General features: G+C 39.4%; 1 protein-coding gene across 3 annotated transcripts in view; it reads left to right on the top strand.

The window, feature by feature from the left end:
- Cdh11 (cadherin 11) overlaps positions 1–26,573 on the top strand; it is a 147,624-nt gene that overhangs the window by 94,241 nt on the left and 26,810 nt on the right. For all 3 annotated transcript variants that reach the window (XM_046434872.2, XM_046434871.2, XM_058575786.1), the window contains 6 exons: positions 4,393–4,798; positions 8,781–9,075; positions 12,033–12,152; positions 13,924–14,091; positions 17,155–17,342; positions 23,077–23,330. In XM_046434872.2, the coding sequence (XP_046290828.1) occupies positions 4,571–4,798; positions 8,781–9,075; positions 12,033–12,152; positions 13,924–14,091; positions 17,155–17,342; positions 23,077–23,330 (1,253 nt within the window). In that variant the 5' untranslated portion in view covers positions 4,393–4,570. The remainder of the gene's footprint in view (positions 1–4,392; positions 4,799–8,780; positions 9,076–12,032; positions 12,153–13,923; positions 14,092–17,154; positions 17,343–23,076; positions 23,331–26,573) is intronic.

Raw genomic sequence — 26,573 nt, 5'->3', positions numbered from 1 at the left:
ATTAATGATAACCTGTCTTTAGCTACCTAGAAATAAAAAAGAATGGGTCCGTCTTCTCTGATCCTTCCAGCTCTGTAGGGAGGAGAGAGCTGAAATTTCAAATCCGTTTCCTTTTTGTTAAGTGCTTTCGTCTTTCCTTCTCTACCCTGTAACAATTTCCAGCGGGAGTCCAAATATGCTTAAACACCCGTATATGTCATTTTCTTTTACAGAGACAAAAGCAGGCACAGCAAGAGAGTTTTATGCTCAGGGCGCAGTAGCTTATGACGGGCTATCTGCTCTCAAGATAGAGGGGAGAGCTTTCCATCTAGGGCTGGTGGTTTTGCAAATCCATTTTCCTGTCATGTTATTACTCCTGTGACTTTCAACAACATTTATTTTTCCCTCCAAGCAATATGCTCCCTTCATAAAATAGAGCCCTCCTATATGTTTTAGAGGAACCCCAATGCTTAGGCATTATGGAAAGTGCTTTAATGGAAAGATTGTTCAAGAACTTCCCTGGGGGTCTTTATTAAAGCTAATTAGAACACTGATATATTTTCCTAATTATTACCAACATCAAGGTCTTCTTAGGAGGGAGGTCTCCTATTAATTTTCATGAGAGATTCCTGCAAAGTTTCTACCACTGAATACATCAATCACTTCTCCAGATTCTAGAAACATTTCCTTTAAAAAAAAAAAAAAAGAACAGAAAAACAAAACCTGAAGAAAGGATTCTTGAGTACATTTTAACTTATATATTCATATTTAACCTGTAAGTGTAGAAATTCTTAAAGATGAAAAAATATTAAAAAACAAAGCTTAACTTTTGTGCACTATGAATTCATTAAGGCATGGGTGTACATTTGTGTGGGTGGGCTATATAATTACTTCCTGTTCCTCTTTGGTCTTGCTATGAAATGCTTTCTCTTTTTTTCTTTTGGGTTTAATTCATAGTTTTTGTCATAGCCTACCCCAAGCCTTCCTGCTCGTGTAACTTAAATTATTGTCATGGTCAGTCTGTTATGTGTTCCTGGGGATGTGTTTCTACAATCTGATCCTCAGTCTTTTCTCAAACAGGCATGACAGGTGGAATCACAGGGATAGGAATGTAGGTACTGGGGCAAAATGCAGGGGGTTCAATCTCAGCTCCCCTCCTTCTTAGCTCTGTAACCTGTGTGAGTTAGTTTTTCTTGGTGCACCTCAGACTACTTATTTGTAAAACAGGAATAACATTTGTACTACTTTGTAGAGTTGTTGGAATGATTGGGTGACTCAAGTCATGGAAATCCCTTGCAAGAACATTTAGCAGATAGCACCTGAGAAATGTTATCTATTTTTCAATATTTTCATTATAATACTATTATTGATGTACACCCAATTACTGGCTTACTTCCCATATTCAGGTGGCTGCTAGGTTATCATTTTTATTACAGTGTCCATATAATTTCCTTATGAAATACAAAAGAAATGGAAAGAGATATTAATTCACTGATTAGCAACAGACTAACTAGACCCAGATGGCATGGGTTCAAATCCCAGCTCACCTCTTACCAGAAGCCTAACCTAGCACAAATTTCTTTTTCGATTCTTTTCTTTTTTTTTAATCTGGACCTCAGTTTCCTTCTCCTTTCAAACAAGAAGCATGTTCATTTACAAGATTGCTATAGAAATCAACAGACACATTAATATTTGTAAAGCTTTTAGAATAACGGTATAAAAATACTTTTGTAAATAGATTTTCCTTCTCAAAGTGAATAAACAAAAAGTGATAAAAACCCATCTTATACAAAGCTAGAGGAATCATTAAAAATTTTTATATATTGCATAGTCATCTTAGCACTTAACATAATGAATTTGGACAATGACATTCACAAGCAAGTTGATTTCACTGTCTTTTCCAACAGAAATAAGCAGACAGTTTTACCTTCTAACAAAGGGTAAGGTTGATTATTTATTGGTCATATGGAAACTCTTAAACGCATTAACATTAAGCTAGATTGTTTTTCTTAAAAAGGGGGAAAAAGTTGTCATCTAGTTTCAACACTTTGGTGTCAGAAATAATTGTACTTTACAGCAAAATGGCAGCCAGAATAGAGAGGTGCAGAAATATCGACTTTAATTAAACCCTTTCTTTCAAGTACACTTCACAGTTTATATGCAAGAATAATTTATCACCATGTGAATGAACGTTTAATACTTGGCATGGTACAAAATGGGCAGGGATCTCACAGCACCATATGTTCTGCCTTTTCTCTTGCTTCTTGGATTTCTATAGAGGCAATATTAATTTTGAACTTGAAGTATGTGGTTTAAATCGTATGTTCGAATTTTGTGGATGGACTGCTTTGAGCTCAGATCCCAGGTATATATCAAATAAGATATAAACTCAACTATTAAGAGGCTGATTTCCAGTCTAGTAAAGACATAGTACATGAGTCAGGGGGAAAAATTGGCCCCCACCATCTCTCATCAGAGCTCTAACCACGAATATGAAGACGGAGGCCTGTATAGAGAATTTCAGTCAAGGGCTTCATTTTGCATAGAATGAAGCAGACTGTCACAAAAGGGAAAATAATGAGGTTCCATGATAAACTGGAGCAGATTCCCACCCAGTCTCACTCTTCCCCATGTAAGCCCAGAGACCTTCCTGTTGCTTCCTATTTTCCTCATTTTGGGATCTCACCACTTCCAGGGCCTCTCTGTGTTCTTTCCACATTGTCTGTTTGGCTTGCTATATAAAAAAACATTTAGTGTCTTATTAAAATGCTGCGTTTAAGGTTGAAACTGTTAAATGGCAAACACTTCATTTTTGACCCGCCTTTTTTCTCTCTTACACTTTTACCCACCCACGTGCCCGCGTATCACAAATCTTGAATATTATACTTTCTATTATTTGAGAAGTAACTATCATGCTACCATCACAAGTGTTGTTGAGAACAATGATTGGACTCCTGAAATTATCTTGTATCTATAAGTTCCCCAAATATCATTTTGCCATATTACAAAAAAAGAAAAAAAAAAGAGGGGGCCTGGCTTGGCAGAGTCAAAGACCATCAGAAGGGAAGGAATTAGAACAAATTGGAATTCCTCTAATTCCTTTAGTTCTTAGACTACCGAGGCCAAATCGCTATGGTATCCTGAGTTATTTCTGTTCTTCAATTTCTCCCTTAGAGAAAGCACCTCTTCTGGGCACCTCCATCTGCACTCACCCCTAAAGCAAGGGAGACTGCAGGCTTAGATTGTGGCCTTCTAGGAAAAGTGGAAGCATGCCAACATGTGTCAGTTTTCCACTCGGTCTTTAGTCTTATGTGGGTGCAAAAGTTCTCGTCCTCCTTGTCATTCCCAGGAGACCCCAGGGGCTCATAGTAACTGATTGACATGTCCAAGGTCACTCATAAGACCTAGAAGTGGTATTTCAATTCAGGCCTATCTGATCTTCAAGTCTAATTACCTTCCACAATTACTGCCCATCATCCTTGGGATTGGACCTGACCTCTCGTCTCTATCATGCTCCATTGCCTGCTTTCCTTACATTTTCCAGTCATGCTAAAGTCTTGGAATATGTTGTGCCTTTTACTACCTGTAGGGTTAGGGTCATGCTGGTCCTTCCGTAAGGTATCCTGTTTTAGTCAGCTTTTTTCGACACTGTGAGCAAAAGACCGGACCAGAACAATTGTAGAGAAGGAAAAGTTTATTTGGAGACTTACCGTTTCAGAGGTCTCAATCTATATACAGCAGACTCCATTCCTCAGGGATTCCTCAGGGCTCAAGGTGAGGCTGGACATCATGGCAGAAGAGTGTGGCAGAGGGAAGCAAAGAGATCTACCCTCGCCAGATACAAAATATATAGCATGATGTCCTGCCCCAATGACCCAACTCTTAACCTCATAAACCAATCATTTCTCCTCTGAACCTTCTTGCGTTGTCTCACACGTGAGCTGTTGTGGGGATACCTTACATCCAAACCAGAATATATCCCATTCTTTCCCTTCTTGTGCTCATCCATTCTACCCTCTAGATAATCTGCCTTAATTGCCCTAGTCTCTGCCATCTCTAGTTTGGATTCTCTGCTCCTCTCCTGGGCTTTCATAATACTCCAAGTTGATCTATTACAAGAACTTAAGCAAACACATGCACAATCAATTACACTAACAGATAAATACTGCAAACCAGGTATTGTGCTAAGAGACTTTATGTGTATTACTCATTTAATCCCTGTGACAACCTTGCAATGAGTAGGATTCTTATCCCCGTTTCATAAATGAGTGAGTTGAACTCAGAAGAAATCAATTAACTTTCCCTAGGCTGACAAGTGGTAAGACTGACACTCAAACCTAACTGTTTACTAAATGGAAATGAAATGAGGTGAGGGTGAAGCCTGCAGCTAATCAAACCTCTCTTTGCTTGCAGAAGCCGCCTGGGGAAGTGGGCAGCCCTGACGTGATGTGCTCAGAGAGCGAAGACCTTCCGTTCCAGGAGAGGTCTGCTTGACGTACCCCGGAGACTTACCATAGGAAAGGCATACCACTCGGCTGGGCTGGCGGAAGGGTGACAGCTGCATTCTCCTGTGCCTACCACATAACCAAAAATGAAGGAGAACTACTGTTTACAAGCCGCGCTGGTGTGCCTGAGCATGCTGTGCCACAGCCAGGCATTTGCTCTGGAGCGACGAAGCCACCTGCGGCCCTCGTTCTATGGACATCATGAGAAGGGCAAGGAGGGGCAGGTGCTGCAACGCTCCAAAAGAGGCTGGGTCTGGAACCAGTTCTTTGTGATAGAGGAGTACACCGGGCCTGACCCTGTGCTCGTGGGCAGGGTAAGCTGACTTTCATGTGGCATTTACCTGTTACCCTCCCCCATGGGAACAATACCATATGGACAATAAAAATCAAAAACAAATAGGGAAAACACACAGGATCTGACATCAGTGAAAACCCAACATCATGTACACACATCCTCTCAGTCTTTCCCCAAGATATAAACTTACTCATGTTTCCCACTTAATGCAATACCATATATTTTTTTTTCTAAAGGCTGCTTCATAGTCTACTGTAATGGAACTGATCATAATTTATTTAATCATTCTCCAACTGGGGGCCTTTCCTTGATCAGGTTCTTCCCCCCAACTCAGCTCCCTTTCCTTTGTGTTTTCGTAACTCTCTTTGTGCTTTTTATCATACCTTGCTTTGCTGTATTATACATATCTATACGCTTCTCTCTTTCTCACTAAACCCCAAGATACTCTGCATCAGAGAAAGGGTTGTGCTTGTGTCTCCGGGTTCTGGTTCTAAGCCTGACTTTGAAGAGATCAGTGAAGGGGTGTCACAGGATGGGCATAATTTTATCCCTGTTGCTCTAGGGATGGGAAATCCCATGGGAGATGGTTTCAGATTCCTAGCCATACTCAGGTTCTGCCTGTTTTGTGTAGCATTACCAAAAAAGCTTTAAGGGTAGAGCGTCCAAAACATATTTGGGAAACTGACTTGCCACTATCATTTATGGTAAAATACGCAGGTATTTTTCAGATGATAGTGATATGAATGACAAGAAGATTGTTATTTATAAGCATCAGAAGTGAAATCCTACTATGTGTAGGTGTAGTGCTAGGCATGTGTTTAACCAGGTTAAAAATAATTCCTGGCTTGAAGAGTTTGGAGTGTAGGGGGAAAGACAGTCTCCTCAGCAGTCAAAAGAGAAAAACTAAAATGAGAAGGAAGATGGATGAAATTCAATAAAAGGACAACTTAGGATCTAAAAGACCAGCAGAAGTTACTCAACAAAGGGGGAAAGAAGCAAGGGCAGAGGTCTGGGGCATTTTTGAACCCATTGGATTCCAACAAGGTTATCTTCTTTGTTCCTTAACATAAGGAAAACACTTCATATCTATATCATTGGCATACTTGGAAGGGATTAGGGAGCCTCAGTAATATTGCTTAGGGTTGGGAACATGTTTTTGAAAAAAAAATGTACCAAAGGAATTTTATTTATTTGTACCCAAAATGAAAAGCTGTGGATATAGCCCCAGGAGGTGGAAATTCTATTAACTAGAAGAGACAGTCTCTGAGACTTCAGCTGAGGCAGAGGTTATGTAGCTTGAGCCCTGTGTAGAGTTCCATGTGAATAGTTCCGAGAAGACAGAACCTGCTGCCGTGGGACTTTCTCACTGGGGATCCATGATGTGTTACAGTGGGAGGGCTACACAGAGGGCAGGATCTGGGGAGCCATGTCCATCATCTCTGTGGACCCAGCCATGATCATGGCTACTAGAAGGGAACATAGGAAAAAGGGGGAGTCAAAGTGTGTCCACAGCTCACACCTGAGCATGAGCCTCATGTCAGAATGGATGTGGGCGGGAAAAACTGGCTGCATCATATGAATTTTCCTTTTGAAATGGTGCTGGGCTAGTTCCCCATAAATCAGAGCAATCGAGAAGCTGACTTGTTCTGTAACAACCTTTCATTTGACGACATTCAAGGTTGAGTGCTTCAAGATTCCCTGAAAAAGTCAAATTTGGCAAACCGTAGAGTTTCAGATGTCTTGTAGGAAATGCAGTCTGCGTCGTGCTGTGCCGTGCTGAGGAGGGAGACCGTCCGTCCGTGAGTCAGGACTTGGCTGGGCGCAGGGGCAGTGACTGATCCCTTGACAGCATCCACTCATTGCCCAAACTGGTTTCTGTGTGAAGCCTGATAAATATCGTTGTCAGTACTGGAACTCCTCTTTGTAAGAGAGAACGGGAATTCATATCTGACTTGCAAATCTGAAAACAAAGTAGGAAAAAAAAAAAAACTCGAGGAGGAGTGTATTCTGTAAAATTCTCAGTTCTTTGGCTGCTCATGAAATTTCTCGGTTTAATTCCTAAGGAACGTGTCAGATTCATATGCCTTTTAGGAAGGCCTCCACAAACTTTCAGTCTCTGGCTACTTTGACTTGTTTCTTCATTCCTCAGCCACAGGACAGATCCCCTAACTTTTGACAATTCTGAAGCAGAGAATACAAAGGAACACACCCCACCACCCTGGGAAGGGATGGGGGCAGGGAGGGAGGTACCTTGCCTCTGTATGGGAAAAATGTATGAAGATTGGAGCAATTCTGTCCATCCGTTATAGGCCATCAAATAACTTTCTATGTTATTCCCAAATGGTCTTGTTCTTTGAAAGTGTGTCAGCCACGATTTCACAACAACACACAGCTCGTGGTGAATAAGAAATTCTGAAGTAAAATTTTTTTTCTTCCCTGAGACATCAATGTGGTCTAAAAACATCGTGACCTTTGTAATACCTATCCCATATATTCCTCTGAACTGAAATATTTGGTGTACTTGAAACACCACGAATCCATTAGGTATCTTTGGGGAAACTGAAATAATATGGAAATTTTAAAAAGCTTCATGTTCAATCTTGCTTTGTGACGGGGCCGGCTCTCTATGCTTTGTGTTTCATAGTCATAATTATATTTAGAGTAGTAATAATCCATTAGCATTAATAATACTATTAACATTGTTAATATTAAATATAATTAGTAATAACAATTATTATTTTTATTATTGTAAATGTCATTTGGATAAAACATTTCAGCTTGCCATGGGTTTTCTTATATAGCAGGGAGAATCAAGGGCTTCTTGTTCACTTGCCTACTGTGGAAGCCTATGAGAACAGGAAAAATAATGCTTCTCTTTTCCCACAAAGAGCATCATGAGGGTCAAACAACTCAAATTAGGATGAAGCCTTCCGAAATTGAAATGGAACAACAAAGTGTGGAGAGTTCGTTGCACAGGAAAATCAGATGAGGTCTTTGGAGGTAGTTCATGTTCCAAAGTAGGGCTGACTCAAGGTCATAAGATACAGGGCTGGTAGTCAAGGAACCTGGGTGATTTCTTAGCCTGGCAAGTATGGATTTAGGAAGGGTTCACCTTGTCTCTAGGCTTTGTCCAGAGGGAGAAACCTCAAGGATTTTAAGGTTGTTTCTAGGGTCTATGGAATTGCACATGTATTACCCCATCCCACTTGACCATCCTCTGTGGTCAGAATGGGATCTCCTTCTATGAAGACATATCCCCAGATATGTCTGCATATCAGAGTGCTGCACAACAGTGATTCTGCAGAGATTTGATCAGTTGAATTGTTAGAGGTAACAAAATCCTAGACACACCCCAAAGGTCCCTTGAAGAGAAGGGCCAAAAGAGATGATAATGATATGCACACTGTGGGTGTGGTAGACCTAGATATATCCACACGGAAAGGCACCTGAATTTGCTGTTAGAGGAAAATGGCAAGGCGAGGAATGAAGTGAGTGCTATGACCTTTATTGGGTAAAAATAAGCTAGGACACATGTGAATGAAGATGAGAATATCTTCCAGAGGATGCACATGAATCTAATAACAATGATGACTTGTGAGCAGAGAAGATGAAGGAGAAGGATCCAGAAATAAGAGAAAGGCTTATAATTGCATAAATGCATTTTAAAAATATGATGCATTTCTTTCAAAATGAATATTATGATATACGTGTATGTGTGTATGTGTATGGAAAGAAGGAAAGAAGAGAATGAGTCTTAGAATAAAAAAGAAAAAATGGCTGAATCTTGGCCTGTTTGTTCCTCAGCTATGTGACCCTGGCCAAGGCAAAGATCTTCCTTAAGATTCTGCATCTTCATTTGTAAAATAAGGGTGAACTCTTATGATGTGTGCATGTGTACACATGCACATATGTGTGTGCAGAGATTGTAGCAGTCAGCATGGGTCACTTTCTCCCTGCTCCACCACTTGTGAAATTACAAATCTCCGTTTCTTTTTTCCTAGCTTCATTCCGATATTGACTCTGGTGATGGGAACATTAAATACATTCTCTCAGGTGAAGGAGCCGGAACCATTTTTGTGATTGATGACAAATCAGGGAACATTCATGCCACTAAGACTTTGGACCGAGAGGAGAGAGCCCAGTACACACTGATGGCTCAGGCAGTGGACAGAGACACCAACCGGCCACTGGAACCACCATCGGAATTCATCGTCAAGGTCCAGGACATTAATGACAACCCTCCGGAGTTTCTGCATGAGACCTATCATGCCAATGTGCCTGAGAGGTCCAATGTGGGTGCGTAAGTGGGGAAGACCTGCTCCACTTTCTTACCTGGTGTCCCTGCAAGTGGCCAGTTTGGTGCCTGTCCTCCCCAGTCAGGAAGTAGACCTTGTGCTATATCTTTTGTGGATAAATAACAAACCCCAATTTTTCACTGATGTAGTGGGAAGTTCAAATGGATTTGAGGTATTAGAGCTTAAGTTTTTTAAAGGACAAAGAAGAGGGAAGAATGTAATTGAGTCTGGGTAATTTTGACCTTTGTATTCTCAGGTGTATGAACCAGAATCAATTATATCTAGTCTCTTATCCTTCGTTTTCTCTTCTGTGAAATAGAAATGGGCCATATTGGTTGGTGTTCAGTAAATAATAGCAATGGTAGTCTTTGTTGGATGGAGACCATATAATAATATTTTATCTATTTTTTTTTCAGGGTAGGTATAGTGGAGATTGAATCCAGGGGCATTTAAACACTAAGCCACATCTCAACCCTTTTAATTTTTTTTTTTTTTTTTTTTTTTTTTGAGACAGGGTCTCACTAAGTTGCTGAGGGCCTTGTCAAGTTTCTGTGGTCATCCTCAAACTTGTGATCCCCTTGCCTCAGCCTTCCGATTTGTTGGGATTATAGGTGTGCACCACCGTGCCCAGCTTTATTTAAAATTTTTTATGTGATTACATAATTATTTATTTGCAATGTACCAGGTCCAACTGCGTCTATTTTATAGATTAGAAACACAAGGCAGAAGTAGGTTAAATAATTTACCCAGGGTCATCTGCATGATTAAGTGGATCCAGAATGCACAGTTCACTACACTTCACCACATTATGATACCTGTGGATTTAGAAGTAGGTGTGTCATTCCAGTGTGTTTGAGGGCACACTGCATTGCTAAGTGGTAGGACTCTGAAGGCATTCTTCATCTGGCCACCTTCTGGTGATAACTTTCCTTTGGCTTTCTAGCACACATGCAATTGAAATCTTTTGACAAGCATACCTCAGATGAGAAAAGGTCCGTCTTTCACACGGTGGGCAGGCCTGTTCTGATCAGGGGTACATGTGATCACATGAGCTCAAAGGAATGTAGGCACCATCAGCATCAAACAGTCCATTTTGATGAATGAGCAAACCAAGTCCTAAGTATGGGGGTCAGCCGACTCAAGAATGTTAGATGTGTCCTGACAGCCCAGAGGCCCTCCCAGTCTGCATATGGGAGCCTCTCGGATCCTCCTTCCTCTTCCAAGTAAATTCAAGCTCTTCTCATACTTTGTGAAATCAGGTCAAGCCATTTTCCAACCTCTTCCCTTCCCACTTCCCACAGAGGATTTTTTTTTTTAACTTTCTCAATAAACAGGTCTGGATTCTACTGAGAAATAATAGACATCAACTAAATCTGTATAAATAGGGGACAGCAGAGTCAGGAACTGAGCTGCGAGGACAGCAGAGAGGTGGTATGGGAAAGCCAGCTATCTAAAAGGATATCCCACAGGAATTTTTATTGTTCTCAGCCCTATGGTCCTGGATGCTTAGGTATAGCACCCAGATTGTCCACAATGGCATATAAAAGTGGAGTCCTGGGTGTCAGACAGTACTGGGACACAATCCTTGCTGTACCTCCGACCAGGCACATGAACCCAGGCAACTTCTCATACCTTTCTAAGTTTGCATTTCATCATCCATAAAATAAGGTTAAGTAAAATGGATTTAAAATACAAAGAGTTGAAAAGCACTTAGCAAGAGTTTTAGAAGTAAATTAATCATGAAAATTAGTTATTTGCTTAGCTGTGATATGATCCTTTTCTCCTTTGTAAAGTCTCCATTGGAGATTTGAACTTGGGAAGAGTTCAAAAAAGACCATTCACGTAAACAATGAATTATGGGAGGTAACCAGAAAAGAGTGAGATTTACTTGGAGAGGACATGAAAGTCACTGACAACAGTGTAAAGTAAGAACAGTTACAAACAATGTCTCTGGGCCTCCTTGCCTCCCACACAGATCCTTCTTCTCTGATGAAAATGTCCGGAAGGAACCATCTGTTTTCTTTGCTTGCTGAATTGGGGCTAGACTCTGACTCTGGCCATAAACAATTTGTGAAAGAGATTGCAAAACATCATACCTCTCACTCAAATGTCCCACAAGTAAAATGGATATAAAAAACACCCAACAGAGGAATTCTGGCAGAATGCATGGAATGAGTCCCAAATGGTGCCTGGTGCAGAGAGGTTGGGAAATTGACAATTTTCTACTTCCAGCTCCTCTTTCCTCTCTCCAGTGTGCCATACCCCAGATATTTGGTTCTTGTGAGCAGCAAAGAACAGTTCACTGGTTTATCCTCTTTGGGACCCATGAATGCATGCCTTAGATCACACTAGGTGCCTGCTGGTGAGCTCCTGTCATGTGGCTGCTAGACTGATTAGAGGTGGAAAGATGCTGTTTTCATGTCAGTAGGGAACAACGTTCTGCACAATATTTATAGCCATAAATTAATTAAAATGTAGTATTAGCCGCAATTTTATTACATGCAAGGCTACAATAAATGATATATTTATTGCCAGGCTACAGATGGAAGGTTGCACTCTGTCCTTTCGTGAAACGCAATTCATCATTAATTTTCATTTATTATGCTCTTTGGGGAGATTTTTATTTAATTATTTGATATACTGAGCATTTCAATTGCATGAGCCTTAGAATGTTTGGGCAATGATGTTCGTATTATTATTTTAACTACTAAGCATAGCAGAATATAATAGGAATATATAAAGTTTTGTTTTAAACCATGCAATTAAAAGGAACAGGAAAGAAAGAGAGAAGGAAGAAAGGGAAAAATCAAGATCACTTTGCATCTCAACTCCAGGAAATGGAGAATCTGTTGACTGTGAGGCCCTCCTCTGAGTTTCATTTTAAAATAAAACTTTGTAAACAAGAACATAATTTGAAAAGCCAAGGGATGTTTCTAATTAATTTATTCCCCTTTTCAGGAACATCAGTAATCCAGGTGACAGCTTCTGATGCAGATGATCCCACCTATGGAAACAGTGCTAAATTAGTGTACAGTATCCTTGAAGGACAGCCCTACTTTTCAGTGGAGGCACAGACAGGTACTGTAGAATGTCACTGTCATTGTGATTTGTGACGCATTGGGAATAAGGAGTTCACACCTGTTCACGAAACCTATTGGACTCCCAAGTTTTCCCAAATCTAAAATGAAAATAAAGAGGGCCACCTTAGAGGAATCGTGTGAGGATTAGACACTCCATGCATGTGCCTGGCAAACAGTTGGCTTACAGTGTGACATATTTATTATTGTTGTGTCTGTGTTTCACCTGGTTACCACAAATGATTCCAAACTTCAACTTGAATGTCAGAAAGGTCTTGAACTGTGGATCCAGATTAAGAGACCCCCACACTTGGAGCCTAGTGTAAATACCAGTAGCTCTCAAAGCATGCTTTGAAGACCACTGAGCAAGCTAGGGAGTGTCAGAGGAGGGTATTAATATTCATGTTGCCTCAGGAAAGAGACAGCACTTTCCCAATCTCCCCTGTTGTGAGCATAGATTACCAGTGGACATCAGCATCCAGAAAAATAATTTATACATTTCTTACAGAAAACAAGAGCAAACCAAAAAAGTGAATCGATACAATGTTTGAAACAAAAAACAAAATCTGTCACTTTATTTATACCAAATTTAACTCTTGACTAGAATAAACATTACAATCCTACAAAGCTGATCATCCACAATATTATTTCAGGGGCCTGTATGTCCCATTGTTTTAAAAGACATTTACCAATAATCTATGCCTCTTCTTATCACTAATTTGATAACATATGTATATGTATGTGTATACATAGCCTACCAGATATTGTTCATTTACTTGGTATAATTTCCTTTTACCTAAGTATTCATTTATTTGCTCAGAATATGATTTATGCAGTTAGTTGCTATGATTTCTCAAAGGCATTTCCCATAACCCTTTCCAGGTTAACCAAAAATACATAGGGGACTTCATCTAGATTGTTGACATGTTAAAAATTGGAGCCTTCTTTGTCTCAGGGATGCACGAATAACTACTTGTTGGAACCTACCAAATTTTTTAACATATAAGGAAAAAAAAATTAGACCCAATGAGTTCTAGGGTATTGCTCAGAAACAGACAAGTGTTGGGGAGGAAGAGACAGATCAGGATTGAGTTTCTTCAGTGTTCCTTTTATACTTTTAGGACAAGTACAACCTTATTTTCAGAGAGAAAAACATTGCACATTCTCCTTGAGATTGAAGTGCAGAGTGGTCATGCCAATCATGTTCCAGTATCCAGGGATTATGATGAATTCAATCATGAATTTATCATTGTTGTCAGTGATAGTAGACAGGACATATTTGTATAAGCATTGCATATATTCCTAAATCATTTGTTTTGCTCTTTCAAAAAATTAATATTAGCATTTTACAGTATTCCGTGAAATATATGCCTCCCACTTTAAATTGAATATGAGCAATAAAAATGTTTCTAATGATCACATGTAGAGATAGATTTCCAAAAATCCTGCTAGAAGTTCATATGGGTTTAGCCATGGACAGCCGTGCAAGCGGGAACTTAAACTTCAGAATTTTTACATATGAGAAAAATGAGGTTATTATTTGCATGCACAGTGAAGCAAACAAAATGAAAATTAATGCAGTTTACATAATCTTCATGATTTTCTTGAAAAGACTCTGATGCTTCAGGTGTGGTTGCTTTCAGTTACAATTATCATGTTAAAATGACTTTTCTTTCAGGGAACAGGTTGTTTTCCTCATCCAGTGCTTAAAACATTTCATTGCTCTAATGTTATAAATGAGTATCTGTGATGTTTCCTGCTCACCTGCCCAGGTATCATCAGAACAGCCCTTCCCAACATGGACAGGGAGGCCAAGGAGGAGTATCACGTGGTGATCCAGGCCAAGGACATGGGTGGACACATGGGCGGACTCTCAGGGACAACCAAAGTGACGATCACACTGACTGATGTCAATGACAACCCACCAAAGTTTCCACAGAGTAAGTAGGTGGGCTTGGCTTCACTGTTCAGCACTGCCACCAGCAGCCCCCCATCTATATTGACCCATTCCTGCTTTACTCAGCTTGTGAAAAGGAAAATGCAGAAAACTAGGAGCTCTTTATGTCATTCTTGCAGAAAGCAAAGGCAAGATGACAACAACCACAAAACTTCAATGGAATAAAGATAGTGGGACAAAGAGAAGGCGTGACAATTTCTATCACTTGTTTTGCTAGGGATTTTATCTACTAACACTGTGATCTAGTATTTAACCTTCCTCTGTCTTAATATTCTTATTACTAACCTGGATATGATAATATCTAAATCAATCATTCATTACTATGTAACAAACTGCCTATGAGTTTTTTGTTTGTTTGTTTTATCATGAGTCTGTAATTTGGACAAGGCTCATAGGACATGGCTTTTCCTTGTTTTCCACAGTATCAGCTGGGCTCAGCCCCACTGAGGCTGGAAGATCCACTTCCAACATAGCTTTCTCACATGTCTAGTGGGCCCATATTGATTTTTGGCTTCTCTCCCTGTAAACTTTCGGTGGCTGGGTCCCAAAGACAAGAGCCCCAAGGACACCAGACAGAAACTGCATTGCCTCTTGTGACCTAGCCTCTTGAAGTCACATCGCATCCTTTCCAGTGTGGTCAGAAGGCTACCACAAGTGGAGTGGGGTTGCTATAGACCACACCTTTCCATTGGAGGACCGTCAAAGTCATGTTGAAGGAAAAGTGTGTGGGATAGGAATTATTTCTTGACCTCTTTGTGAAAATGTGATCTTCCATAGTATCTAATTGGTAGGATTACAGTTAGGACTACAAAATCTAGTGTAAAGTCTTAAAATGACAAACGAACATTAGCCACTGTTATCTGGGTTGTTCTAAAAAGTTTATAGAATTGCTGAGGGAATTAAAAAAATGATTTTGGAAGTTTGTGATTAATAATTGTGATTACAACAACCACCTTTTCTATTATTTAATGATTAGTCATTAATATTATAAATCCCTGCAAAAAACCCATATTTCACAGATAAAACTGGCTTCCATCAAAAGTGGCATAAGTTGCCAAAGGACTGTATCAAAGTCAAACTTTGAACACAAATCCACTCATGTACATGGAGGTGAATAGCAGGGTAGGGTGGGATCATGATGCTAGTACTAGGGTGTGGGGTTCACCACAAAGGTATCTCTTTTTTGAGAAATCCATAAATTTATTACCAGAGAGATGGCACTGAAAATGTAAGAATAAAAAAGATAACCAAATGTGGCCCCAGAGAGGCACCATGGTTACTCAAAGCAGTCCAAAGAACAGTCTAGAAAATGGAAACATCAAGGTGGAAGATTAGAGGCAACCATCAGTTCTCATAAGGTCTCCCAAATGGGGAAAAACTGCTTTGCCTGGTTAGGTACAAGATTCAGCATCATCAACAAGATTAAGGCCCATATAACATTTTAAAAGCCACATGCTTCATTATCCACACTATAATGTTGTTTGATGTGCTGGAAGGAGTATGGGCACATGTGATTATTAATGCATAGCTGTTATTGTTCTTGCTCATAGAGAATCCTATAGTAAAGTTACAGTGTAGCTGTACCAGCTGCACCAGTTTCATGGTCATGAACTTGAATGAGATTTGTAGGAACTCAACTTATACCAGGTTTTATAAGCCTTTCCCTATGTTGGTGATTATCTATAGAAATTCCCACCATGTCTTTAACATGAAAGGCACATGAGATGAAATTGAATACAGTTCTGAACTGAAAATATCCAAAGCCAAATAATATAAATACAGAGTATTGTAGGAAACTATGAAAGAGGAAAATAAAACATAAAGAATTTAACTCATGTGCCTTCCACTGCCTTTTTTACACAACTAAGCCACAACCTAGCTGCATACTATCATCTCCTAACAGAAGGCCCACTTGTCTCACCAGCTTTCTATCTAATGTGTATATATCAGGGTGTTGCCATTGGCGTTCAGTGACTCCACAGTCACTGCTGCTCAGTCCCTTTGGTTGAGATTAGATATCTTCCTCTAAACATATTTGGCCTCATTCTTTAAAATCAGTCTCTTTCTCCTTCTGACCCATACAGATTTATCTTACACTTGTGTGTTCACTCACATTCACACGCATACACAAACACACTTACATGAATATATGTCACACATTCATCACACACAACATATTCAAACACACAACCACACACTTTCACACCCACTCGCACAACTCCCTTACCCATTCACACATACACACTTGCCCTCGAATAAATCATACACACATAACCACAACCCACTCATCACCCTAAACCCCTGGCAGTGCAATGACATTAGTGTGTACATATTTGTGGATTTTTGTTCTCTTTTGTGTATCTCCTCAAGGGAGAAATCTTGACTCTTGCCACTGAGTTTGTGCAGAATGGAACAGTGCCTCGCACATATTAGCTTTCCAAGAAATGTTGAATAAATATCTATGGAAGGGCCACACTGTGGGAAAACTTTTCAGAGAAGGTAAGTGCTTCAGTTGGTGGCAGAAGAGCAAAAGTAAGAGGCGAGCCACATTCTGAGCTCAATGTGTCCTGACCTTGAAAGTTAAAATTCGCGTTTGATTTTAAAATAAATAGGGAGTTGTCAATGTCTTTTAAATAGTGAAGGGTATTTTAGTTTATTTGTTTTTTTGGGCAATTGGCAGTGCCATAACTGGTCCTTAAAGACACTTAAAAGAAGACTGAGCTATTTGAAATCATGTATGGTTCTCCACCATTCTCTGTTGAGAAATGTAACTGAGTGTGGCTCTCCTGCCTCACACGTGGCAGGTGACCTCAGCATCTCACCCAGGACCCCAATATTGTTTTATCATCCTTTGTAGAGAGCATTCTTCTGGCAAGCAGGCCATCTGGGAGCTTCTTCCCAGCCATTCACTTCTTTCATGTTTTCAATCAATAGAAAGTTCAATTTCAAACCCTTTGAGAAATTTATTGGGATTCAATGAAATCTGAAGTCTTACAGCTGCCAAATAAAAAGGAAAATAAGAGTAGATGTCGTCTTCTACCTCTAGGCGTATACCAGATGTCTGTATCCGAAGCAGCTGTCCCCGGAGAGGAAGTAGGCAGAGTGAAGGCTAAAGACCCAGACATTGGAGAAAACGGCTTAGTCACATACAACATCGTTGATGGAGACGGTATGGAGCTCTTTGAAATCACCACGGACTATGAAACACAGGAAGGCGTGGTAAAGCTGAAAAAGGTGAGTTAGGGTGGAGGGATGGCTCAGGTCACTGATGTGGTTTGTTCTGCCCAGGTGACGCTAAAGGTGACAGGGAATGGAAGGTGAAGAAAAGAGGATGTGAGAGACACTTGCTTTGCAGTCAAGTGCTGAGCTCTGGGGAAATAACCATGTTCCTTCCTGTTACTGCCCAGGGAGCTGACAAATCGTGCCCATGATTCCATGAGGTTGCTAATTAGATGGCCTATGTTTGGGCACCGTTCTCTAGTGAATGGAAGACAGTTAGAGGAAGCCTGCATTTTGTAAAAGCAGCCCTGAGCTCCATTGGCCCTCCCCACTGAGCCTGTTAACATAGGTTGTTCAGAACCCCTCTTATTTCAAACATCCAAATTCACTGCTTCTGCTGGGCTCTTTTTGAAACTTGATCCAATCAACTTCCTTCTTGACTTTCTTTCAGCATTGAACGTGGAGAAACAATAATAGACCCTCTACCACAGTCAGCTAGACCATCATTAGAAACACGTCTCTTGGATTAATTTGTTAGGAAGAGGAATTTATGATTTCCTCTAATTTTCTTTTATAAATCTAACATTTATCCAGTATGAGCTCTTGGTCAGACATAGCCTGAACCTCTTCAAACATCTCACTTATTTTTACATGGGGAAAAAAAAATCATGAGCAATGATGCCTCAACTTGATTTTAGAGACTGGGACTCCGATGGATTGAATAATTTTACCTGGTGACAGTCACACAGCCACAGATGTGGAATTCACGCCTAGCATATGTTAGTATAACTTCCTTCTTCAGATACTGTTGGAAATAACTCAGCCAGGAAGGGCTTATCAAGGAAGTTCAGATAAGATTCACTTTCAAGTGAAGAAGCAGTTAGTCACCTTGTACTCTAAAATGGTCCCCTCTCCTGCCCCCTGATTTACCACTTGAGAAATCAACACCTTTCCATCATCAAAGTGTATGGAGCATTAAATCTGAATTGAAGGATGGGATTACCTTGGTTTTAATCAAGCGTTCATTTTCTACTTGGTTTTGTAGCATGAATATTAAACTTCTTGGTGTAAAGGGAAAGATTGGACTGTAACACTGATAAAAAATTAATTTGAAGAATCAAAAAAATTTAAAAAAGGGCCAGTAGCTGGAGAGAAGAGAAGACAAGTGTGGGGTGGCAGAAGACTGGTTCTGGGAGAAATCTATCAGCTGGGGGAACAAGAAGTAGTGTGTTCCGGAAAGCTGTTTTTTCATGACATTGGAAAGTATGTTGGGTTTGGCGAAAATAGGGAATGCAGAAGAAAGAGAAAGGAAAAGGTGATTGTCCTGAAAGAGTGAAAGAAATGGGGAATAAAGAAGTGGAGTGAGCCCTGGATAGTTGAAAAAGTCTACATGAATGATGATGAATGGTATGATTGAGGAAGACTAATTATCAGCCCCAAGGGGATAGGATATTCTTTTTTTTTCTACTTTGGAATAGTAGCTGTGTGAATTGTGTGTGTCGCCTCAAGCTGTCAACTTACTTTGTTAATTAATATTACTGTCCCTCCTGCTTGACACTAACATGAACATTCCATCCTTTGCTTGAGTAATTGGATAGTTGGTTATGCTAAGGTTGTCACCTGTTTTTAGAGTATTCCGGACATAAACACACACTGTGTCTCTAAAATTTTAAAACATTTAAATCACCCCTGTGGATCTCACACATGGCAAATGAGCTCGCGACAGATGATTAATTTGTGCACTCCCCTTATTCCTATATTGATTTCAGTAAATGAAATACTCTTCTCTGAAACAATGATGTTTAAGTTTAAAACAATGTAAAGGAACATTTGGTTTAACTTGTAGCACAACGTTTCAAATGTTCACCATAAAGAAAAAAAAATCAAAGGTTAATTTAACACAGTAAAACTGTAGGTCCTTGTGGAAGTTATCATACACAATTTAATAAAAGAGTATGAAGAGCTCATGGGGACATTTTTGCATTTTAAGGATATTCTTTATTACAGTATTTTAATTCATTTCTTAATATATTCTTCCACCAAGAGTCATAGAGTTCATATTATTTACCAGTCAGGGATTTTGGGAAAGCTAGAAACCTAAAATAGAAGAGATAGAGTCCTGGCCACGGGGGTGGGGGTGGGGGTGTCACAGTTGAACAGGACAATTCAGTGAGAAGAGAATCAAAATAGAAGGGGTTTTCTCAGCCTTGGCATTATTGACATTTCAGGCTGGGTAATCCTTTGTTGTAAGGGGCTCTTCTGTGCACTATACGATGTCCGGAGAACCTGGGCTTCTCCTCACTAGAGGTCAGTAAGTATACATTCCACTTCACCCCAACAGGGATGATAACAACAACAACAACAAAAATAGCTCTACACATTGCCAAATATCCCTGTAGTGACTGAGAGCAAAATCTTTCCCCAGTTGAAAATCAACTGCAATTTCAAATGACTTCAAAGAAAAGCAGTTCTTGAGTTGAGTCTTGATAACTGAATAGGATTTTTCCAGACAGATAAAGAGAGAAAAGGCAAAAAAGAGAGCTCATGAAGGACTGGTTTCAATGAAAACAGGACATGGTTAAGAGGCTGCAATGCATTTGGTGTTAGAGTCTTGAGACAGGTGCAGAGGGACCAAATGAGAAATGTTTGTTGGAATTCAAGGGCATTATGAAAAGAAAAAAAAAATGAAACAGAAAAGGTAGTGGGCTGGTAGTGAAAGGGAAGAATTCAAGAAATGATTAATAGATACATTAATTCATTTTTTAATAGATTAAAAATTTAAAAAAAAATGTTTCTTGAGTTCTGTGTCAGGATTTAATGGTTAACTACAGAAAACCTGCTCTCAGGGTATTTAGCCGATCTCTATGCTTAGCTTAAAGACCTGTGTAAAATAGAAATGAGTCTTTTAGGTGCTGTTGCAGTCATCGGGCTGGGGCGGGGGGCAAAATCCAATCTGTTCACTGCAATACCTTGACCAAATGGGAATCCTATCGAATGTAGAGAAATCCCAGCCGTTTCTGAGCTGTTTATTTTCAACCAAATAAACTTGTGAAGCAGTGTGAAAGCATCCTTATAAGACATCTTAACTACTCTTTATTTAAATGAAACTATTTTTTACATCTGATTTTTTTTTCTTTATGTGCTTTGGCCACATGTATTTAGATGTGGATCCATGGATCCATAACATTTAGCATGGTTGAAATCATAGGGTGATATGATTTGTTAACTTAATGCCACATCATAAACATTTTACATGCTGTTATATAATATACATAATCATTTTTAATGACTACATAACATCCCATCCTATTGATGGACCATTATTTCCTTAATAAAATCTCACAGTTGGATTTGGTGTTTTGTGTGTACATTTCCCCCAGATTAGATATAACCCTCTGTTATATCTCACAAATATTATGCATTTTTGAATATTATTTGTTTGGTTTTTCTGTTGAATTAATCCCTCGGGGAGAATGTTCAGAGGTGGGGATTAGTAAACTAGGGGGTATTAAGATTTTTATGGCTTATGCAGTGTGTCGCCTCATTTAGCTTTATTTCAACTACTCATAACATGGATATAAATGTTCACATGGGAAACTACCTCAAATCCTTTTTGGAAGGAGGAAGGGAATAAACTGTAAATATATTCTTAAATTTTATGCATTTATCAGCTCTAGTCTTCATTCAGTCAAAACTGTTGATGCATATCATCCCCTGGTACAGCCATTCTTGGGCTTTGGAGCAGCAAAGATCAGCTGCTCCATAGATTCCTTTGGAATGCCCCTGTGCTAACTGAGAAGGCAGTGAGAGCTACTGAATGGTAGCTGAGACAATACAAATATGCCTGTGCTTGTTGAAAAGGACTTCATAAAGCAATGGGGCTTGTTCTGACTTCCAGAAGTCCCAGTAGAATCTCACCAACCTGGGTAAAGACCTTCTGGGCAAAATTGGAAAAAGACCTGAACGTCCAAGTTTGGGTTGATATGTATCAGTGAGACCCTAGCATCTCCATAGTCTTCTTAATATCGGCAGACACATAATCCATTTTTTAATAGATTAAAAATTTTAAAAAATGTTTCTTGAGTTCTGACTCTGTGTCAGGATTTAATGGTTAACTATAGAAAACCTGTTTCCATTGGGAACATATGTTTGGGTCCTGAGCTATAGGCCTACACACAAGTTCAAAAGGTTCTGCTTTAGGAGCATTAGTCAGCTATCTGAACAAAATGTCACCTTTTCTGATTGCAAATTACCTGGTCTCAGAACTGTCATATTCAAGTTCTTGATTCTGTCTAGTAAAGTACAGAGCTTTGTGAGAAACCGCAGCAATCTCATATCGTTAGCCTATAAACATCATTTATTTCTGCTTCTCAGGAGCATAGCCAAGGATAAAATAGCTGCTGGGTCCCACCCAGGATGATGGAGAGGCTGGGGACAGATTTAGCTGCAGGAAAAGGAAGTGTTCCCTGAGTGCCGAGATGTAGGTGGGAAGATGATAGGAGAAGCGCCAGGGATGTTGAATGTGTATGACCTTCCTGTATCGTCCTTGGTTTGGAGTTGTGCAGAAGTGGGCTGGACTAAGCTCCAAGCCTGCATGCCCATTCAAAATAAGTGTTTGCCAAGCAAATGAAACCATGTGATTGATATGCTAGCCTTAAAAGTTCAACTTTCCCCAAACATTTGGTAGTTCATCATCATCTAGAGTGCTGAGGAGTTATTTTCCAGGCATGGAACCTTGCTTTTTTTGCCATGATTTTTCTTCTTACCCTTTGTTGAGTGATTCATCTTACTTCCTCATTCAAAATTAAGATGTGTTTTCTGTTAATTCAAATGCTAATTTTCAGTTTCTTTGTATCTGTATAAAACGTCTGTAGTGCTTATACTTATTTTTCTTTAAATAGGCATTTATCATATATATACATTTCTTCAAAGGGAAGCACTATCTTCGTTGTCTTGTCAATTACCATTAATAGAAGGCCACCTAAAAATGAATGCAATCAAAACAAAATTATATCCTTATAGTTTAGTTAGAGAGTTCCACCATAGACTCCCCCAAGGGACATTGGAAAATGCAATAGATACGTTAGCATTATTTTGAGATGTCCAGGATTCAATGAATTGGAAAAGGAATAATTGTATCAATAAGTTAATTATTGATACCACCTTCCCAGGTTATCCACAAACTACCTTAAGTAACATTTTGTGGACTACCTTAAGGGTTTCAGGCTTTGGGAAAAACAATCTGGTCAGAAACCTAAAACATGAGGTTGTCAATTATGTTTAAGCTGGATGTCTAGTGTTTGTGGTGTGGCACTCGAAAGGAACATCACATTATTTCATTACACTGGCTCAATTTCAGGGGGCATTTTCATTACCAAGATTTTTATTACTTTAAATCTTTAATAACTTCAAAATTTATTTATTTTTCCTGTCTTAATTCCCTTCTTCTGGTGGCTTTGAATGACAGATTTGGACAACCATAGTGTTGCTATACAGGATGAGGTTCTTGTTAGAAGGCATGATTTCCATGTCTGTCCTTCTCTTCGAATTATCCACTAAGCACACTCAACGTTTGAGCAATTGATTTGTCTGATTTTCTGATCAAATGGCACAGGTAATTGGATATTGAGTAGACACTGATTTTCTCTCTTTGAGGAACTATTTACTTTGCCCTATAAAACAATCAGCTCTTTCTCTTCCATTATTCTTTAAAGGAATTGGTTGTCAATCTTCTCTTCATTCTTGCCAGCCCGTAGATTTTGAAACCAAGAGAGCATATAGCTTGAAGGTAGAGGCAGCCAATGTGCACATCGACCCAAAGTTCATCAGCAACGGACCTTTCAAGGACACTGTGACGGTCAAGATTGCGGTAGAAGATGCTGATGAACCCCCCATGTTCTTGGCCCCAAGTTATATCCACGAAGTCCAAGAAAATGCAGCCGCTGGCACGGTGGTTGGGAGAGTGCATGCCAAAGATCCTGATGCTGCCAATAGCCCAATAAGGTAAAGATGCATTTATTTTAAAAGATTATATGGGGAATTTGCTGGAAAGAATTTTGGGGGAACCACACTGTTTTGGTCAACTTTCTCGCTGAGTGATTTTAAGACCCAACCAGCACAATTGTAGAGGAGGAAAATTTAGAACTCAGTTTCAGAGGTCCACAGGGGGCTCCATTCCTTAGGGCTCGAGGTGAGGCAAAATATCACAACTGGAGAATTTGAAAGAGGAAAACAGCTCACATCACAGTGATCAGAAAGCAGAGGCAGAGACTCCATTCCCCAAATACAAATATACACCCCAAAGCCACACCCCAAATCCCACCTCTTCCAGTCATCCCCTACCACTTCAGTTACCACTCAGTTAATCCCTGTCAAGGGATTAAATCACTGATTGGGTCAAGGTTTTCACAGCCCAATCATTTCTCCTCTGAACCTTTTTGCTTTTGAGTGATACCACATCTAAACCACAACACACACCATTCCATTCCAAAACTGTTCAGATTTTAACCTTCAATAAAATTTAAATAAGACTAAGATTTAGAAGATATGAGCTTCCCTTCACCTCAGCTACTAGCTTTTTGGATAGGTCTATTCAAGTGATATAATTTCTCTCTGGAGCAGATTTCCAAATGTATACTAAATGATATAACCTGATATAACCACCAGCTCGGCCTGTCTACGTTAATGAAGTCTGATAAAGTATAAATAGTGATTATGAAATAATTATAGTAATTATAATTTATTGAATATCTTTCTCTGCTCCAGTTACTCTAGATAGGTGTGTTTGAAATATGATCTGATTCGTCCCTTAACTTTATTGTTACTGGAATTGTTCCCTCTTAAATGGAGAGAAAATTGAAACTCTGTGAGATGTAGTGACTGGCCCAGAATGATACCATTTGTGAGCAAGAGGGTAGGGAAGGAAATTCTGTGGGATGGCTGCTGAGCTCCTTGAACAACTAACGATGGGCCAAATACCATTAGCATGTTTTTATCATAATGAATAACATGTGGGTTACTTAGAAAAGTATCCTGCTTCCCCAATCCCATCTGGTGAGGCTGATGATAAGGATGAGAGAGGAATAGGAATGGGGCTGAGAAGGGACTTGAGCCACGGATTAAGACATTCACTGTGTGGAAACTTACTTAACAGTTGCCTGAAACCTTCCCGGGACCAGATTTTAGCATGTGCCTCCACGCCAAGGCTGCTCCTCCAATTTCTTTTTTGCCTAGATTCCTTCATCAGACTCTTTTCGGTCTCCCTGCCTCCAATTTCCCAGCCATTATTCTATCATCAGTCCTGTAGCCAGAGTGATCATTATAAGTGCACATCCAAATGTCACGCCATACCTCCAACAAAATGCCAGTGATGGAATTGTTCCACAATGCAGCCCCTCTCTGAAATAATCTAGACTCTTTTACTTGGTTTATGGATCTTCTTCAAATGCCCTCACCTCAGTGCCATTCTCTGAAGCACTTCTGCTCTCTCCTAATGCCCATTATTTACCTGTTCTTCCTGCTAGTTGAATTGTCTTTCTAAGTCATTACATTGTGCTCATTTTGTGCATATCCATTTAGGTGTCACGTCTTCTAACAATACTTCCAGGGATCCCTAGAGATAGACTTGCAGCCCTGCCTGGTAGCTTTGATTTCATATCATGGTCACATCTGCTACATAATGGTGACATCTATGGTTGTGTGTTGACCAGTGACAACAAAGAGTGCTGGTTACACATCTATCTGGTTCAGGAGGTGATGGACTAGAGCCTGCAGGACGAATCTGACCACCATCATTGTTCTTTTCTTCCTTGCTTCCTGGAAATTTGTATATTATGAAACATACAATTCACCCTTTAAGAGTGTACAGTTCTTGGTCTTATGTATATTTTACAAGATAATTCAACCATCACCACTAAATTCAGAACATTTCCATCACCCCCTAAATGAACCTCCAGCCCTCAGTAATCACAAATCTATTTGGTATGTTTTACTATTCTGGTCATTTCATATAAATGGAGTAATACAATATGTGGTCTTACATAAATACATTTTTCCTGTTTACTTGATTTGAGGTTCAGTCTTGTTGGAGAATGCATATTTATTTAATTTTCTTTTATTACTAAAAAGTATTTTCTTGTAGGACTAAACTGTATTTTAACTATGTCATCTGGATGAACAGATGGGCGTTTTTCACCTTTGGCTCTTATAATGTTGCTATGTACATTTTATCTTATAGAGAGAAAAAAAGGAAAAGATAAAAGGAAACTTGGAGGATCTCATGGGACTAGAAAGGAGACCAGTAGATTAAAGGAATGCAACCAGGTGGAGGGAGGAGAGGGAACGAGTGGATACTGGGGAATGAAAATGACCAAATTATGTTATGTGCATGTATGAATGTGAATGAAGCCCACTGCTATGTATAATTAAAATGCACAAATAAAAAAGTGAAAAAAGAACTAATGGAATGAGAGAAAACATTTGCAAGCTATATATCTGATAAGAATGTGTGTGTGTGTGTGTGTGTATTTGCATTTATGAGGGTTCTGATTTCCCTGAATTCTCATCAGTACTTATTGCTTGTCTTTATGATGACAGCTATCTCAGTGGGTATGAAAAAGGTACATCATTAGAGTTTTCTTTTGTTTTTCTCTAACAACTATGGATGTTGAGCATCTCTCTAGGTGCTGATTGGTCATTTTTATATCTCCTTAGGAAAACAAAAATCTGTATTTAAATCCTTTGTCGATTCTGTAATTGGTGATCTGTCTTTTTCTTGTTGAATTCTAGAAGTTCTTTATATATTCTGGGCATAAGATACTTATTGGAAATATGGCTTGCAAATATTTTCTCTCATTCCGTGTTTTCTCTTTTCACTTTCTTTTTTTACTGGTGCATGATAATTATGCACAGCAGTGCATAATATATGTGCACACAGCATAATTTGGGAAATTTTATTCTACAGTATTTCTCCTTTCCCTCTCCTCCCCTCATCCCCTGATTCTCTTCCTCTACTGCTTTCCTTCTATTTTCATGAGATCCCCCCTGCTTTTTCTCCTTTCTTTTTTTCTCCATTTCCCACACATAAAAGTAAACATTCAACCCTTGACTTTCTGGGTCTGGCTTATTTTGCTTAACATGATGCTCTCAAGTTCCATTCATTTTCCTGAAAATGCTAGGATTTTGTTCTATCTTTTCACTTTCTTGATAGTCTCCTCTGAGGCACAAAACCTTTTATTTTGATGAAGT

The sequence above is a fragment of the Marmota monax genome, unplaced genomic scaffold, assembly GCF_021218885.2.
Source record: "Marmota monax isolate L192 unplaced genomic scaffold, Marmota_monax_Labrador192_F-V1.1 WCK01_AAM20220418_F8-fsc00024, whole genome shotgun sequence".
Classification (NCBI taxonomy): Eukaryota; Metazoa; Chordata; class Mammalia; order Rodentia; family Sciuridae; genus Marmota; species Marmota monax.
This window is presented reverse-complemented; position numbering and strand designations above follow the sequence as displayed.